The 17,591-nt window shown below is 51.6% G+C and overlaps 5 protein-coding genes across 5 annotated transcripts; 2 read left to right on the top strand and 3 right to left on the bottom strand.

Annotated features, from left to right (window-relative positions):
* Positions 1–404: 404 nt before the first annotated feature.
* PpBr36_03091 (uncharacterized protein) lies at positions 405–1,815 on the bottom strand (the record flags this gene model as incomplete). The annotated part of the gene is made up of 4 exons (XM_029890267.1): positions 405–781; positions 883–1,264; positions 1,350–1,545; positions 1,700–1,815. The coding sequence occupies 4 exons, from the start codon at positions 1,813–1,815 to the stop codon at positions 405–407; spliced, it is 1,071 nt and encodes a 356-aa protein (XP_029753250.1).
* Positions 1,816–4,010: 2,195 nt separating this feature from the next.
* Positions 4,011–8,172, bottom strand: PpBr36_03092 (uncharacterized protein; the record flags this gene model as incomplete). Its single annotated transcript, XM_029890268.1, has 2 exons — positions 4,011–4,241; positions 5,305–8,172. 2 exons carry the CDS (start codon positions 8,170–8,172, stop codon positions 4,011–4,013), a joined length of 3,099 nt encoding a protein of 1,032 aa, XP_029753251.1.
* Positions 8,173–9,689: 1,517 nt separating this feature from the next.
* Positions 9,690–10,139, top strand: PpBr36_03093 (uncharacterized protein; the record flags this gene model as incomplete). The annotated part of the gene is made up of 2 exons (XM_029890269.1): positions 9,690–9,739; positions 9,875–10,139. The coding sequence occupies 2 exons, from the start codon at positions 9,690–9,692 to the stop codon at positions 10,137–10,139; spliced, it is 315 nt and encodes a 104-aa protein (XP_029753252.1).
* Positions 10,140–11,132: 993 nt separating this feature from the next.
* On the bottom strand, positions 11,133–13,286 carry PpBr36_03094 (uncharacterized protein; the record flags this gene model as incomplete). The annotated part of the gene is made up of 4 exons (XM_029890270.1): positions 11,133–11,396; positions 11,510–12,277; positions 12,348–13,145; positions 13,227–13,286. The coding sequence occupies 4 exons, from the start codon at positions 13,284–13,286 to the stop codon at positions 11,133–11,135; spliced, it is 1,890 nt and encodes a 629-aa protein (XP_029753253.1).
* Positions 13,287–15,978: 2,692 nt separating this feature from the next.
* PpBr36_03095 (uncharacterized protein) lies at positions 15,979–16,919 on the top strand (the record flags this gene model as incomplete). Its single annotated transcript, XM_029890271.1, has 2 exons — positions 15,979–16,111; positions 16,702–16,919. Coding segments are annotated over 2 exons (351 nt in total), but the record flags the coding sequence as incomplete, so codon positions are not given.
* Positions 16,920–17,591: the final 672 nt, after the last annotated feature.

Genomic DNA, 17,591 nt, shown 5'->3' on the forward strand with positions numbered 1-17,591 from the left:
CTGATTGCCACAGCGCCCTCCTGGTAAACTTAAAGGATACACAAGATCGGAAGCGAGGATGGTCGGTGTCAAGGCAGTGGTATGTGGTATTGTGAGGGGTGAGGTGGAAAATGTAAAATGTGGTGCTAAGTGTGGTTGATGGTGGATATAGAAAAAAATCAAGGAACGATCTGCTGCGGGCCCTGGCAGCTCACGGCAAACCGATCTCCCTGATGGCTCCATGCATATTCTGATATGCCGTCTTGAACATATTCCATGGGGCCTGTCCTCTTTCACCCCTGATACCTTACGTGAACGCGCCGCATTTACCTCTGCGAGACGTCTAGTTCCATCCCTAAACGCCCGATGCCCGTGGGCTGCCTGTCCGTCATAAACAAGCCAATGATCATAGACCGCTCGCTGCATTACCGCATAATTTCCTGGTAGATGAACTGCTTGAGCTGTTCTTTGCTCAGGTTATCCTTGTGCTTATCGAAATCGAAGAACTCCTCGGGAATCGGCGGCGCGGTGGGTTCATCGTCGGGGTCATGGTAGGGTTCAAGGTAAGGATGCTTCAAGGCTTCCTCCACAGTGATGCGCTTGACGGGGTTAAAGGCAAGTAGCTTCTCCAATAGGTCCAAGGCGAGATCCGATGTCTTGGGGAAGAGAGTCCTGAAAGGGACCTTCTTCTTGAACGGCAGCGAGCGGATGTACTCCCTTGCACGGCGAGACTTGATGCCGTAGTAGTCCTCCATGGTAGGCGTGCCGAGAACGTCAAGGATCAGCGTGAGCTGGTGGTGATCTAATAAAGCATCAAGTGTCAGTACAGGGACCCCGTATCTACGGTGCAGCCCAACGTGGAGCGAGTAGTCCTCAGTACAGAGGGCCGCCATTGCAACTTACAGTCCTTTCCGGGGAACAAAGGCTTTCCGCTAAGCATCTCGGCGAGAATGCAGCCAACAGACCAAACGTCGATAGCCTTCGTGTACTCCTTAAAGGTCAACATGATCTCGGGAGCACGGTACCAACGCGTAGCGACGTATTCTGTCATGAAGCCAGAATTGTCCTCCTGCGAAGCGGCGGAACGAGCCAGACCAAAATCGCAAACCTTCAAATCACAGTTGGCGTTGAGAAGGAGATTTGAGGGCTTGAGATCACGGTGAAGCACGTTTGCCGAGTGCATTGCCTTGAGGGCACGTAGGGTTTGGTAGATGAAGTACTGGCAGTGATCATCGGACAGGTCTTGTGTGCGGATGACACGGTGCATGTCAGTTTCCATGAGCTCCTATATGGTAGTCGAACGCATGATGGTTAGTTGGCAAGCACAGTGGACTGCGTTTCGGTTTCAGTGGTGTTCTGCAGCAACGGACCTGGATCAGGTACACCTCGTTGAAGGTCTCATAGCTCCGCGGCTTCTGGATGTCGAGGATGGAAATGATGTTCTCATGGTTGAAGTACCGAAGCAGCTTCATCTCGCGGAGGGTTCGTAGGCAGAACATGGAGTGATCGAACGGGGTGATCTTCTTTATGGCAACTTTCTGGCCGGACGGCTTATGGATCGCAGAGCTACAGCAGAGCAAAGGCGCAGCCGGGAAAGTCAGCCACAATTCGCAAATGTTTAAAGGTTACCGCCCTGGCCGAATTGTACAGCCATTCCTTGGCCGTTGCGATGCAGGTCCAGGCAAGGTACAGTGTTCGCCTCCGGCAAAGGTATACTTACCAAACGACGCCATAAGCGCCCTCGCCCACGACATCCTGAATGTCATATTGCTCGCTTACGTTGAACGAGATCTTGCGAGACCCCGAAGAGTTGCTTGGGGGATTGGCGCGAGACATGGCGGCGCTGAAAGGAGCTGGCGATGATGCCGCCTGCTCTGGTTCAGGGAAGCCGCGGGGCGGGGTTTGTCTAGCGGGGAGACTTTGGCTGTTGAATTGCGGGTAAAGTGCGACGGCGCACTCAAGGTTATCGACTTGGGCTCAGGGACCTGCGCTCAATGGAAGTTGCCAAATTCCCAAGTACAAGTACAAAAGAAAAAAAACAAGGAGCAAATGAAAAAAAAAAAAGATAGAAAATAATTTAAAAAGTTTGGTGCCTTTGTTGGTTCCTGGCCGCGACAAGTGTAATCGCAACGTGCCAATAATGCTGTGGTGTAGTGCAGTAGTTCAATAACCTAGTCTCGATGGAGGCGGCGGCGGAGATTGTGCAGCTGCTTCCCTGGGCTGCAGGGCAAACGTAAAATAAAATAAAAGAATAAAATAAAATAAAAAAGCTCGGCCACCGTGCTTGATCGTCAAGACTCAGGCAGGAAAGCCGTCCAAGCGCCGTCTCTTTTTTCCTTTTCCCCTCCAGTACTACAGAGGGACCTTCAATCTGGTTAGGCAGGCAACCTGACCCGCGTGCCTTTCTCTCCTGTGTGACTTGGGACGGATGGACCAACGAGAAACGAAGTGACAATTAATCAAACCTCATCCAGTCGTTAATGATCGTTGGTACGTGGTGGTAAGGTAGGGGGAGGTTCCTGTCGGCAGGTAATAACAGGTAGGTCGGTCAGTCGGCCCAGGACAGGTTGGGTTTGGCTGGGTCGGTTGGGGAAAGGAGGGGCGGAAAAAGGAGAAGTCGTCTTGGGAACTCTCTCTGTGTGGGTACCAGACGAGAAGACGGGAGCTACCTGAAAAAGGTTACCTTGGGAGGTTAGGCGGGTAGATACCAAAGGAGGACAGCACACACAATAGCATTGACTGACTGGTATTAATACATTTCAAGTCTGCTACGATGGTACTCTCTCTTATTGTCGGACTATCGTATCTGACATGTCTGGTTCAGAATGGAAAGCAACCACGACGGTGAACGCGACGAGCCAGTCACGGCAGTGGATTTGGTACTGTATAATGTGCGACGCCACCTGCAACTCACTCCATCAGGCAATCCCAAGAAAAAGTAGAATAGAACCGATAAATCATACCTGGCCTTGGTTACAAAATCGGTAGTTAATGTGGAACATCATCAAGTCAAGTGTGAGAGGGAGTAACCCCTATCCTTGCTTAGCTTATTACTCCGTACAAGTAGTTGGGTTCATTCCTGTAAACGGGCATGCAGGGGCTTTGCGTAGCACAGCTGCCACCAGGAGTCAGCACCCAGGGATGGGAGGTGGGCGGTGCTACTTTTTCGTTAGCTCGGATTCGATCACATCGCTACGTGAAGTTGTCTGCCAAAAAAGAACCTCTGTGTGGCCAGGACCTGAATACAGTACAGCGTCGTCGTGCAATATGATGCTTTCTTTGTTGCAGAGTCCCGCTCGCTAGGCCCACTACCATTGCACCTTGGATTCTCGCGAGATTGTCGTGGATGAGTTATTGGTTTCTTTGGCGAGATTCGTATTTCCTAAGAAACGGTTGAGGCCAGACAGCTAGCTAGTAATGCACTCCCCTCGGCCTTCTGCAAAGGCCAGTCTATAAGTGGAATTTCCAACCGGGGCTTCTTTTTATGTTCTCTCTGTTTGCTTGTCGGCCTCGCAACTTTTTTAAGGCATATGCATAGCTGCCTATATTCCCCGATACACAGCTGTGCTTATATTATTCATCGGGGTTTTGACGATCTGACGACGCGAGGGGCACAGTGAGGGGTTTGGTTGGCTGAAGAAAGGGCGTTGAGCTGGCCGGTGTTGCAGTAGCTCCCACACATGCGACGCATCCTGATGGGGCCCGGGGCCACCCCTCACACCCTCAAGGGTCGCTTTTTAGCAGCCAACCCTGACAAGATAGCGCGATGGCTTGACGCAAATCCCGCAAGGGCCCGTGTATGGTGCAGCAGCGCCTTTCTGCGACCCTGTTCAAGCCTTTCAGAACCTCGTGAGCACTGCTGGCAAAATGGATTCCAATAAATACTTGTTTGTTCGATCAGCTGGCGTACGCAGGGCGTTGATCGCGTTACATGAGAAACAAGTCTCAATAAGCATTCTTCTCTCACTTTTCGTCCATGGTAGCCCGACAACAGTCCACAACTCGCCGGCCCAAGAGGCGCACTAGAAAACTCAATCTTGAGGTGAGGGATTCCATCCCGTCGGCTCGCAGAACTTCCAGAACAAGTCGGCATTTGTCGCGACGCAGTTCAGACGTTTCCGTCTGTTCGATCCTCTTGCCTCCCGCGGTTCGATTGCAACCATGATCCTTTTCTTGATTCCTGTCCTATGGCGCCTGTATGATCTCTCGAGAGCCGCGGGGGAACCCAGCAGTCGAGGTAAAAAGTAAGATTGGGCAGGGATCTTGTCAGGAAGAGGCAAGCTAAGCAAGCAGTATAGAGAGTGAGAGAGAGGAGCGAGAGAGAGCGAGAGAGTGAGAGAGACAGACAAAGCACTTGCATGTACCTTGCTTATCCAACCACCGGCCGGCGATGATCTCAACTGTCCCCTCGCCGGTTCTTCGTGTAACCTTTTCGTGCATCATGCCATGCGTAAAGGCCGATTTGGGAAGAAATCCAGGAAAAGAATATTGATTGATTGGCCTTGACAGCCCCTGTGTATCAAAATGCAGGAACCAGTTAGTTGTACACCATCGGGCTTCGAATATATTAATATGCAACCTCAAATCCACCCTTGATCTAGTTCTTAGCGCCCGTGCGGCGCTACTGTCAGCACGGCGCTTGTCGCAGACTCATCACAATTGTGACCATAACAGCCACGGGGACTGCCATTCGTCATGTTAGCGCCGCTGTTTGTTTCGGTGAGAATCGCATCACAAGCTTCAGCCAAAAGTGCCTGAAGCTTGCGAGGCACGAGCGGAAAACCAATCAAAGGTATTTGATGAAGGAACAGATTCCAAATTCAGTCTGAGCCTAGATTAAACTAGACAAGACTAATCCAACACCCAAGATTCTGGTAGGGTATAATTATCTGACTGCTCAATTAAGACAGCTGGTACAACTTCCGCGAGAGGTCACTCTGATAGCTCACGGCATTCTGTCAATCTTGCTTAGCTCGACATGATTTTGACCTCTGCCAATATCGACCCATCCCTAGGGAGGCAAGCTTTGTGAACACCAGAACTTAAATCATCACCAAGTCAATAGGATGAAGAGCAATCCGCATGCATGACATTCAAACGTGTAATTCTGACCTCTCATCTCTCACCCGTCTTAACACCGTTTTCCATCCCTTTCTGCTATAAGTAACCACATCTATACACGAAGGGAGTCCCATTCCACAATGTTCAGCTCCTTTCCATTACCAATTCGCCCTCAACTTACTGGACTACCTGCAATACCAGGACATGACGTTAGTGACTGTGTCTGATGGCAATTGGGAGAACAGGGTTTCGTTCCTAGCCTACCTTCTCCCTCAAGGTACCCATCCATTGCTGGTAGCTCATGCCCTGGTCTGCCCGATCCTCAACTAGAAGGGTCTGAGCCCAGAGCTTCAGGGCCGGCTCGCCATCTTCGCGAACAATGTACAGGTGCGGTACCGTTATGCTGCCAACGCCACGCGACTTATAGTCTCGGCTCTTGGAGATGACTGCGCGCACCCGCTCGTTGAAGTCATTGTCCAGTTCAGGCACGCTGCCCTTGCCGACGCGCAACTGTGTGCGGTCCTGAACACCAAACACGTCGATGAGCAGCTGGGGCACTGCGTCCCTGCCGACCCAGAGGAACTGCGTTTGGCCATCATCGATGAGATACAGGCCAAAGGGCTGGAATCTCTCCGACGAGAGGTTCAAAGGTGGCGGCAGTACAATTTGGCTGGTCTCAGGGTCGGGAATGCCTGCATTGTCAGGCATGTCGTGTAGCGAGTAAAGTCGCGGGTAGATGTACTGAACGAGCAGCGGCAGCGGCAGCGTAGACAGCAGGCACAGTGCAGCAGATCGAAGATCCGAAGGAATCTGAGCCGACTTGCGGAGACCGACGTTCTTGATTAGACCAAGGAAAAGCGCGGGCAGGCCGCGAAGGTTGGCCGGGAACTGCAGGCCACCACCCATGCTCCCACCCGCCAGTTCCTTTCTAAACGTCTGCAAGAGCTCGATGAGCTTGCTCTGCAGAGAGTCTCGTGCCGCTTCCAACCCGCTGCTGAGAGCCTTCTCAACGGCCTTGTGGCTGAAGTAGGTCGTGATGGCGCATTGGTCGGCTGAGGCGTACACATCAGCCAAGTTTGTCGTAGTGGGTAGAGCCAGAGTAATGACACGAATGCGACGTTCGCCATTGCATGTCGTATGGAGAACGGCTGTCTGCATGCAGACCACATTCTTTCCCAGTGTCTCGTCAATGGCAACCTCGACCACGTAGCACTGGTCACGCGGGAAAGCCGGAAAAGCGCATAGGTCTGAGCTCCGATTGAAAAAGTTGCCGTAGAAAGAGCTCATGCGCAAACCCGTTGTGGCACGGACACGAAGCACAGCTTCCAAGCCAATCTCAGACGACAGGTAGTCGCTGAATTCTGACGCGAATTTGATGGCATCCTCGGGCCGGCCCGCATTCCAACCGGGATAGAACCATGTCTGACCGCCCGTGTACCTTGGAAGGTTGCTCAACGAAGCCACGTCCTGGTACTGGGAAGAGAAGAGGAACATATCAATCGAGACTTGGTTCTTGGAACTGTCAACCGCAAAGCTTTTGTAAAAGCTGTTGGCCGTCTGAAGCAGGCTGTTCTCCTTGGACGTTCCCAAGATCTTTTTGTCTTCTCTCATTTCAAGCTTGCCGTAGCCGACATTGGGTAAAGATGCGCTAAGAACGACAATCTTGCCTCCAAGTGGCGAAATGAGTTTATGCCCAGCCCTGAGGGCGGAGCCCATGCAAGATCCGTTGTTCGTCGTGTTCTGGAACATCTCGGGGAGTTTTGCGAGGAAGTTCTCGATACTCTGCCGGCTGTCGGTGAGAGGAACCAAAAGCTCCTGAGGCACAGGGAGGAAAGGCTCGTCAAGATCACTAACAACAAGCATGCTAGTCTCGGCATTCTCATCGCCATCCTTGGGTACGGCAAAGTAATGCAGGCTAGAGTCGACGGCAATGAATCCCAGCCTCGTGCGGCGGTCTGCGTTGGGAATCCTGTTAAGACTGTCCAAGATGGTCCTGGCACTTGTGGCAAGGAGACCACTCGAGACTGCGGCGTAGCTCACGTCGAAGAGGAAGAGGTAAACCAGGGGCTGCGGAGGGCGGACCATGTACTCCTGAGGGGCAACAAACTCTACCACGGCGTGGTTCAGTTCGTGGCGCTGCCATCTGTCGACGGCCCTCTGTTCAGCAGCGTCCCAGTCGAATGCCTGAGGAACGTCGTTGGTGAGGTTGCACATGTTGCATCGCCACCTGTGACCCTGGTCGAGAAACACGACGTATGGGTTGATGTACGAACGACATCTCCTGCAACGAGAGATGACTTGGTCCTGAACCAAGGGCACATTATCATCGTGGTCGTGCAGAGCGGCGTAGGGCTGGATGACCAACGCGAAGGGCAACTTTGACTTCTTGAGCAGCGAGTACGTCGTAGGCACAGCATTGAGTGTCGACCGTACGTACTTTGGCGGACAGTTTGCCATGGGCGACGACGTAACGCTTGAGTTCATGGGAAGTATGATGGGAGGGGGCGGAAGATCGAGCTCTGAAACGTTGAAAGGCTGGTTCAACAGATCAGTCGGGTAAAGCTGGTTCAACGGTGTTGGTCGAGCTTGCTGTTGGGCTGTAGCTTGGGCCGGCTGACCCGGACCAAGCTGCATGCCGGCAAGATTTGAGGTCAGGCCAGCAACGCCTCCGGGGCCAGCGGGAGCGCCGGGCACACCAACGCCGCCAGTATAGTAGGGGTCAGGCGCCTGGTAACCCCCGACTCCCGGCTGGCCGGGCGAGGCCAGGGGTGCGCCGTACTGCTGGGGTTGCTGCTGGGAGGGATCGCCATATACTGGCGCCTGCGGGTCGGGCTGTTGCGCAAAGCCGCCGTACGCCGGCTGTCCCGCCGGAGGCATGCCATACTGGGGAGTCTGGCCGGGCATAGGCGGACCAGCGCCGGGGACTACATTTGCGCCAGTTCCAACATCGAATGCGCCGGCAGCATAGTTTCTCTTCTTCTTCCTTCCGTCAGCAGCGGGCGGCGCACCGGCTTGCGGGGGTGCTCCAGGCTGAGCCTCGAACCCTTGTTGATCCGGGTAGGGCTGTTGTTGCTGATCATACTGCTGACCCGCAGGCGGGTACTGGCCGTAGCCTTGGTCTGGGGCTGACATTGTGTCGGCCGTGAGCTCGTCGAAGAGATCAGGAGTAGAGGTGAGCGTCGGCCGCGGCACGAGTCGGAAATGTAGCGAGGTGGGGCGGTTCGAGATGGTAGAGTGCGCCGTTTCCCGACGAACAGCTGCTGGTTTCAACAGACAGCTCCTTCGGCAGATGTCAAGTTATCCTTCAACTAGTGCGAAGGAGTAGAGCAGAGACGCTGGTGGCGGCGGGTGGTGGGAATTCGCAGCGCAAGGCTTTACCGCCTTTGGTGGCTCGCAAGGTCCAGGACACCGTAGCTCAGATACAATCTGGTCACAGCGACGGAGCTAGGATGGGTGTTGGGAAAGCTATGAGTCTTTACAAAAAATTCCGACAGACCGGGCCTGAATCTAGATGAATCTCAACTGCACCGCATGAAGATCATAAATGATGAGTTGACGGAGACACACGGGTCGAAGCCTCAACTCGCTTCTTGGGGAGAGGCTGCCAGTTGGGAATTGGAGGCAGTTGCGAACACGGCACGCATTCAATGTATTGCCCTCCACCTTGGCCGCTGGTTGTGGCTACCGTGGTGCGTACTGGGGTATGGCTATCGGCGGTAAGGTATCATGGTGGGGAATGATATGTGGCTTTCTGTGGCTGATCAACTACGGGGCAATTGGGTTATCTGTGGGGGGCGTACTGCGTGAGGGAGATCACGTGTAATTAGCAAGTAATTCAACCATGAACCCCTCATCCGGCCCTACGGGACACAGCACCACCGCAGCTAAGAGGTCCAGGCTGACTCTGCCAAGCGAGGGTATCCCCGAGTCCCTTGCTGGAGACCTAAGGAACAAGTCACCGTTGAGCTAGCAATGAAACAGCTGGAGCTAGTGATGCATCCTTAGGCACAAGCTGGCCTCCCGTTAGCCTCCATCGGCAACCAGATCTCATTGAAGAACTGGTAGACCTTTTTTCTACTTTTTTTTTTTTTAACCCCCGTCAGCCGCCAGCACAACAAGCTCAATTCTCAGCTGTAAACTAAGAAAGGTACCGCCTGGTCCCTTGATTCCCCTCCTGTCTCATAAATGGGGGCTGGCCCTCCTCCCTCCTTGTCCTACTCACATCACAATATGCGCATGTTTGCGTGAAATCCGAATCGGCGCCCGATTCCCGAGCCGCGCGTCGCTGTTTCCACTCGTTCTCTCGCAGGCCCTCTTTTAGCTTTACCTCTAATATTCGAGGTTCTAGATATTAAGAATTGCCAAGATTTTCATGAACCTATTCCCACCTCTTTTTTTTTATCCAGAGATATTCTCTTGCCACTGCCGACTTGCATGTCAAATTGGCAACATAATTGATGACCACGTTCCCTTCGGTTGACTTGACTCTAATAGTCCGGTTATACATTCCTCCGCATGACCTAGGCTCTCCCTGCTGTGTCTTTCGACGTCCACATTCCACATCGTTTTCGCAGCAAACAAGACGGGCCTAATCTAGGCCTCTACGGCAAACACGCCCAAACAACCACTCTCTTTCGAAACATCACATCATGGCCTGGGGAAAGTCCGCCAAACCGGCAGCTCCGCCGTCTACTATAAGGTGCGTGGGTCAATTATCACCCCAACCTTCAAGGCAATGCGCTGGTCCACGCTGCCAGTTTACCCAGACTCCCACCTATTCTGCGCGCGCACGCGAGCTAACGTTGAGAGAGAGAGAGTAAACACCTCACTATAGCACTCTCCTTCCCCTAATAATCCTTCTCATCATAGTCGGCGGCATCGCCTTTGTCGCCTACCACGTCTGGATCGCCTCGCAAAACATTGGCAAGCAGGCCAGCGCAAAGATGGGCAAGAAAAACGTCGTGTTTAGCAAGGACGGCATGCGTGTCGGCGTGCGCCACGTCGAGAACGAGCGGTACGTCGACGCGACGCAGAAATGGGTCGTCAAGGCCTGGGATCACGCAAGTAACTCCAAGGGCGATGGGAAAAAGAGCAAGTAAACAATAGGGTGCAGGAGGGAGGATGAACGAAGTGCGAACAGCAACCAGAGAGATGGCCTTGTTGAAAAATACACGCGCCAAGGTCTCTCGTTCAGCCTATTCATTCAACAGACGTTACAACACTCTGTATGCTGGCAGAGGAACAGGACCAGCTACGCCATGACGTAGCGACCAACGTTCGGCCTGGTCTATTGCGCATGGTGTAGACTGGACCATTTGGACGGCTTACAATGCGAAGAGGCTTTTTAATGCAGAAATGGAGTGTGCCTTGACACGCCCCTCGGATATTACATGGACTATCTCTTTCAAGATACCCAGGACCGAGATACATACCTACCTAACCCTACTAGATGGTTGATGTATTCTATTTGCATCAATTTTTGATGACTGGGAGGCAGGACTATTTCTATTTTATGATTTTATGATATTGAGCCATGGAGGCCCACTGGCATCGGGGCACAATAGACGATATATTTGATTCCATGATAGTATACGGGGAGTGTATTCCAGTTTGTATTGGATATCTGTCATTTATGAGATATACTAGCAAACTCGTTACGAGCGTACAGTTTCGTCATATAACAGTTTAGGCTCATCAATGTTCATGTTCCTGAAAGCAGCCTCTGGCTCGTAATGCTCCTCTCCTAAAGGATCAACTATAAACACACGTCTTCATCAACCGTAAATATCTATAAAGCCACCCAAAGCACCCACCAAAACTCTCGCTTATTTTATAAGTCCGGTTCCACTTCCGATCAGTCGATGACCGGGCCAGTATATACACCACGTAACGAGCATCAGAGTAAACGAGCCCAAAAAAAAAAAAAAAAAAGATTGAACAACAAATCGTACCAGTTTAACTACTCAAACGCCCCCTTATACCAAGAATCCCCAGTGAGCATGTCATGCAAGAAAACTCCGCCAATCAGCAAAAAAGATGAAGCATAAAACATCGCAACGACTCGTCCCGTCGACGTTCTCTTTCTTGGCCCTTCAGACGGCCAGCATCTTTTGGGCAACCCATTGTCCCGATGGTCCAGCCGAGGCCGTCGCCTTGAGCAGGATTTCTGCCTTGGTTTCGTCCATCTGACGCTTGTGCATCGCTTCGCGCTGCTGGATAGGGTTGAGAGCGTAGCCGTTTGTTGGTGGCGCATGCCTCGCTGACGACAGCAGCTGCTCCAGGTTGGTTGCATTGGGGTATGGCTGCGCCACTAACCCGTCGCGGCGGATCAGCATGGATGGCAGTCTTATTTGAAGCTGTATATAGGGTTTTTTTTTCTTTTGTCAATCATGTGTTCCTAGCACCTGGCGCTCCCCCCTGCGCCGCCGCTGCCCAAATCGGTTCCACATCCCAAAGAGCGATCACTCACCTCAGACAGCATAATGGCATATCTGACACCCAGCTCGTTGCCAATGTACTTGAGACGTCCGCAGACCCAAGCCCGCTGAGCGTCGGTGATGTAGTCCTGAGAGTTAACGCAGGTCAAAGGCCAGGTGAGGAAGTATCCCGCCAGTCCTTTCATAGTGTCCTCCTCTCCGCACGCGAAACCGGACAAGTCGTGGCGGTCGATGATCTCCTTGCGCTTCAAGTGCCAGCCGAGATGGTATGGCACGGAAGCAATGATGTCCGTGATGGTATCGACGCAAGTCCTCGCCGCAGTTGCATACTCTGGCGTTGTCCTGTAGTCCACCGGGGAGACTACCCAGGCGGCGCATCGGACGATGATAGAGGCGAGGATCAGCCTGCAGGTCCGGCACATGTTGGTGACGCTGGCGGTCCAGAAATCGGGGTACATGTCTACGCGGCCGGGGAAGACATCGGCTTTGCTGTAATCACCGTTCGGAACCTTGTCCTCCCATGCAACCGTCTTGTATCGCCAGCTTTCGGGCATTTCCCTGAGCCAGGCCTGGGCTTCCTGGTCCACCATTTGCGCCCGTCGAATCATGTCCAGCATTAGCTCAATATTTTCGGGTGTCCGCGACATGGTTGTCATCAACCTGGTGACCTCGGCTCGCAGTTCTCCAGTCTTGATGTTTATGCCTTGGCACGTAGCCGCTGCCGGCACCTTGACAGCATCTGACATCCACCACTCGGTACCCATTATAGGCGCTTTGCCTGTGGTGAGAGTATGAATGATCTTGAGACGTCGGATTCGTTAGCAACGAACCCGCTAGGTACTTTTGATGTCCGACAAAACCAACACTCACCATTTGCGTTCTGACAGCAATAAAGAGCAGTAATCCCGACTTGGTGCTCAGCTGCTTCCTGCCGCGAGATTTGACCAGTTCTACAGCACCTTCTATGTGAGATCCCCAAGCAAACATTCCCATTTGCTTTGCTGTTATGTTCTGCAGTTTGTAGACTCTTGTGTCAGCAGGGTCGTTGGTAATGTTGACCTTGGATTGCAAGTTTCCATTGGAAATACACACCTCAAAAAGTCCCAGTAGCAAAATTGCAGCCAATACAGAATCCGACATCCTCTCCTCTGGATGGCGCAAAGCGATGTTGGTCGCTGCTAGGGCCTTGGTGTACGAAGTCAACGCGCGGTCACCAAAGTTGATGCCGTTGGCCGTCACCTTGTTTCCGAGAGATGCCAATGCACAGGCGTTGAAGGCATGACGCAGGTGCGTGTTGTTTGCCTCCTTGGCCATCATGGGGACCAGATAGTCCATGAAACCTCGCGACCCATCCTGCCTAGGTACCAAGACAAAGTTGGCGAAGAAGTGGCACTGCGCGTGCTGTTCCGGTGCGACAGTCAGGCTGGGTACAATGGTTGATAACTGATTGTTAAATGGATCCCTCGAAACGGCAGACAGTTGGTTGTCACTGCCGTTGGAATCTATCCGCACGATCTTGCTGTTCATGGCCTTGCGACTAGCCTTTTGAGCCCTCTTTTTGGTGGCGTTGGTCTCGTTCCTGAAGACCAGGTCGAACTCGTCCTTGTATCCAGGGCATTGCCGCCGAGACTTTGCGCACTGGTTGCACGTTGGTTTTGTCTCGTCACACTACGGCACAGGAACAAGGCGATGAGGAGAGTCCAGGTCAGCATTGTCATGTCGATCCTCGTATCCAGGCCCGAAACTCACCTTGATTCGACGAGTCCTGCACATCTGGCAGCCCCTTGAGGGCTTTCCGCAGTAGACCATGATGAGGGCGATTAGTTGGTTCTAGCAAGCGGAATTAGTCCCCTTTTCCCTTAAATTATCCGTTCCAAGATGAATGGTGAGCCGTTGCAATCCTAACGTGCCAGGAGTATCTGTAGCAGTGCAGCGATATGATCCTGGTGCAGTAAAGATGGCAAGAGGAAAGGATTTGAGGACTATCCCACGGGGAGAACCAAACTCCCTACGTCCAGGCTGGGGGTGGGGAGGCGGAAGCGCAATAAAGTTCGTCCCGTCTTCTGAAAGCCGTCACTGTCCGACGGGAGGTCGTGCGAGAAGGGGAGGGTGGGCGACCATACGGCACCTAGTGACCCAGGGACACGGGCGCCTCGTAGACTGCAAGGCGAACAGAACCAGAAAAAAAAAAAGAAAAAGAGGGCTGCTTTGCCGTGCCGTGTTTGGTTTCGCTATCTCCTCAATGGGTTAACCAGGAGTAGCAATATAGGTACCTACTTTGTTTATGAGTGCTTGCGAAGCGGAATCTGTGATTATTTTTGGCGCTGATGAATTTAACGTTGCAGACTGGATTGTTCCGCAGTGAGCGAGCGGGTTGTGGTTGCAGCTGGCGTTTTCTTTTTTTCTTCTGTTTTCCGGACGAAACCTGAAACCTGAGGAGTACAGACGTACACCAAAACTAGTTTCGACTCCAGTAGTTTGTCAGGCTCTTGAATGAAGATTTACCAAAAGAGGGTTTTATTTGAATTGAGGAGCAGCAACAAAAAGATGGGAGGAACGAAAAGTAAGGGTAGAGGGGATAGGGAAAATAGGAAGAAGAAAAATAAATCGGTAAAATAGAGATAAAACTGCACTGTGGATAAAATAAAATAAAATAAAATAAAACAAGAATCCCAAGCAACAATATCTACGAGGTACATATTTGGGTAGGTAGGTACCTGGGGTACCTGAGTGCCTAGGCAAGGTGGTCCGAGTTACGAGAGCCACGCTACGAGATATCTGGTGGGCAGACGTCAAACGAGCGGGGGTGTGACTCGGACGTTCGGAAGCCATCGTTTTGGATTGCATGTCCAAGGTCGGCGTTTGCCTACACACAGCCACTTACCAGTTGTTTGAGGTTTGGTGTTTGCTTCTTTTTGGTTGGTTTATTCCCCTGACGGCTGACAAATTTAATATGATTTGGTCTGAAATCTTTTAATTGCTCTGTTTTGTTTCTTTTACTTTTGGGCCTTTGCTTGTAGCTCTCCTCGGTTACAGTTTCGTTGTTACAGATGAGAAAAAAAAAAAAAAACGGGTATAGGGTAAGGTAGGTAATGAAGCTCCTCCCAATGCTCCCTACATATTTATGGACACTAGCTAGCAACATACCTGGTGTGCTTGACTTGGGGCGATCTACAATTGATTGCAAGTACAGTATATCGGTACACCTAGTAACCTGGAATAGGGGAGCATGGCTACCTTGTCAACTGGCTGTCAGGCTTCCCGCACCCCTTACTAGCCTTGGTCTAAGTGCCCGCTGGCGCCGCGTCGTTGTTCGTCTCCATCAGGATGGCGGCATGGGTCTGGGCCAAAGGGCGCCACTATGTCTTCTGCAGAAAGTAACCTTGACCCTCCCTCGACTATCATCGTGATAGAATCCATGCTACTGTTGAGTGAAGGAATACCGTGCCTATGCGCCCACTAAAACTAGTAGCCATCCTGGCTAAGACGATTATCACACATGATTAATATTGAATACCCAGTCGAGATGGATAAGGACAGTCAGTACCAGCGGAATCGACCGTGGGTAGGGAGGTAGCTAGCTTACTACTAGACTAGTAAATAAGCTATCTCGTACTTGGTAGGATCCTCCTTGCTCTTGTCCCACTCTCCACCTGTTTCCGCTCCTCTTTTTTTGTTTCTGCAGTGATGAATAAATACTACCGTGATACTTTGAGGTGTTAACTTTGACTTTGTAAATCAACATCAATCACCAAATGATTAAACCCCCCACCTGCAAGCATATCCACGGCCCAAGCAACGCTACATTTGAGTGGTCAAGGCGGATACAGAACCCTACCTTACTGTCAAAACCGATCGCCCACTCGCCTACTACAGTACCCAGGGAGCCCCAATGTACAGTAGATACGCAAGTAAGCAAATAGACACCAACTGTCAGTGCCAAGGTGATTAATCGTTACTGCAAGCTAGGTCACCCTACCCACTGACGTTGCACCCGTTTGCACTTGATCCGCATCGCGCCCGCCTCCACAAGCAGGCAAGACGGACGGCGTTAGGGCCTGAGCGGTGTCAGGACTCTTGAAATACAGTCTCATGGTCGAGTCTAGCAAGCTATCGACAAGGTGCTGCGGTAGACTGTTGGTCATGAGCTCTATACCAGGCAACCCAGGTATTGCAGTAATAACCAGTTTTGCAACTTGGTGCGATTTGACGGAAAATTTTGAGGGTGGACCACATACAAGGCTGAAGTTCGATCTCGCTGGTGTACCGATCGTCTTGTTCCAGCGACGACATGTTAGTACATCTCCGAGGACGTGTTTGGCTCGGAATCCGTGCGGTCAACAGCAGCGGCAGATACCGTGTGCATTGCCGGGCTCATGTTGGGTTGGTTTTTGGTTGGTGTTAAACCCCTTTTGAGGCGCGAGCTTGCTTCCTTCCCCTCATTTCTGTGAAAATCTGTATGGAGTAAGCACAAGATTGCTACTGCACTAGCCCAGCCTAGACCAAGGGTAAATCCTTGTGCCAGTTCCTTTTCAACACCAGGCACCACCATGCAGCTTTGTGGTCGACCCCGGCTCCAGCTTCCGTGGGCCGAATCCAACGCTACCTGCTTACTGGATACTACAGTATTCCTGGTACGTACCTACCTTGTGGAGGAGCATGTACCTGCCTGTCGTACTGTACTGTACTGTCAGACCCGGTAAATCATACATACCATCTTCGGACCGTCCAGAGCAAGATTGCAAACTGGGTCTTTCCTTACCTCTCCCATATTCGGGTTCGCTTAAGCTCTTACCACGTAGTGGATCTGGTTGACGAACCGCATGAAAAGCTGAACATGGCCGACTAAAACACAAGAACCCCATCAAGCGCCATTCAACCGTGGTCTGCCCGGTTGGAAATTAAATCATTGTTGTATCGACTACGGATATCCCGATCTAAAGTAATAATACCTGCTCAGTTATCTGTGGGTAGATACCTAGCTATCTAGCTACCGCATGGAACGAGCGGGGCCGTTCAGCACACCGCCGTGCAATTGAGTACTAGTAGGTGTCCAAGGGGAAGGGAAAGAAAGAGCAAGAAAAAAATAAATAAACCAAGACACACAAACAGAAAATAGGGAGGTAAATGAAAATTAATTACAGGAGCCATGTCCAGAGAGACTCTTGCCGAGGCTGGCAAAGATGGTCGGACCGTACTGCAATTACTGTGCTGTAACGACAAGGAAACGGGAAAATGAGGGGTCGTGCTGCAGCTGGATGGAGAGGCGCTTTGACGATACTACCCACATCAGACCGAGACCACACCTTTTTGCCCTTTCCTTGGCTTCTCAGGTCGTCCCCTGCAAAGGTGCGACTGACCAGCGTCTTGGGAGACAAGGGTCTGGGGGAAGCTTCCGGTTTGGCTGCGATCGTGAACCTCACTCGCATCAATGCAGCTTAAATGGCCGTCCGCTGTCTCCACTTCGCAACACATTGCGTTACTTGGCTAAACTGCAGGGAAGGAACTACTCTACCCTGTACAACTTGTCTATGCCCGCGCAGGCATGGATTTGTTTCCCTACGTTGTAGCTGATGCGACAGCTCAGCCATCTACAATTATGTAGTAAATCACTAACTGGAGAACCCAGGCAACATCCTTTCTTTCTGCAATCCATTGGCATAACTGATTATATTAAGTAGCATCCTATCACCTCTTTGCGGCAATTTTCTTCCGGCGACTGTTGTGTATCAACCCAGCCTAGACCTCGGCATTCCACGTCCAAATTCAGAAATAGTAACACATCATTACGTTATCGTGCCTGATCAAGGAGTAAAAAGGAAACAAAACTCGATCCACGTCAGTGTTTGGAAAAGAAGAAGAAAATGTTACAGTCCCCTACTGCTACAATAAGTGGTTACAATAATTAATGAGTCTACCTGTTCCCTAGAGAGGGGCGCTGTCCGATCTCTGCCGCATGTTCCGATAACACCACCGATGAGTGCTCAGATCCAGCGTACCGTACACCTTGCGTGCAGCGGCATCAAACAAGATTAGGCACCCGTTCAAGTAATCAATCCTATTGCAGTAAAACAAGTGAGTATTTCAGGAACTTGTGGTCCCAGAGCCTTCTGT

The sequence above is a fragment of the Pyricularia pennisetigena genome, chromosome 3 (genome assembly GCF_004337985.1).
Source record: "Pyricularia pennisetigena strain Br36 chromosome 3, whole genome shotgun sequence".
In the NCBI taxonomy this organism is placed as follows: Eukaryota; Fungi; Ascomycota; class Sordariomycetes; order Magnaporthales; family Pyriculariaceae; genus Pyricularia; species Pyricularia pennisetigena.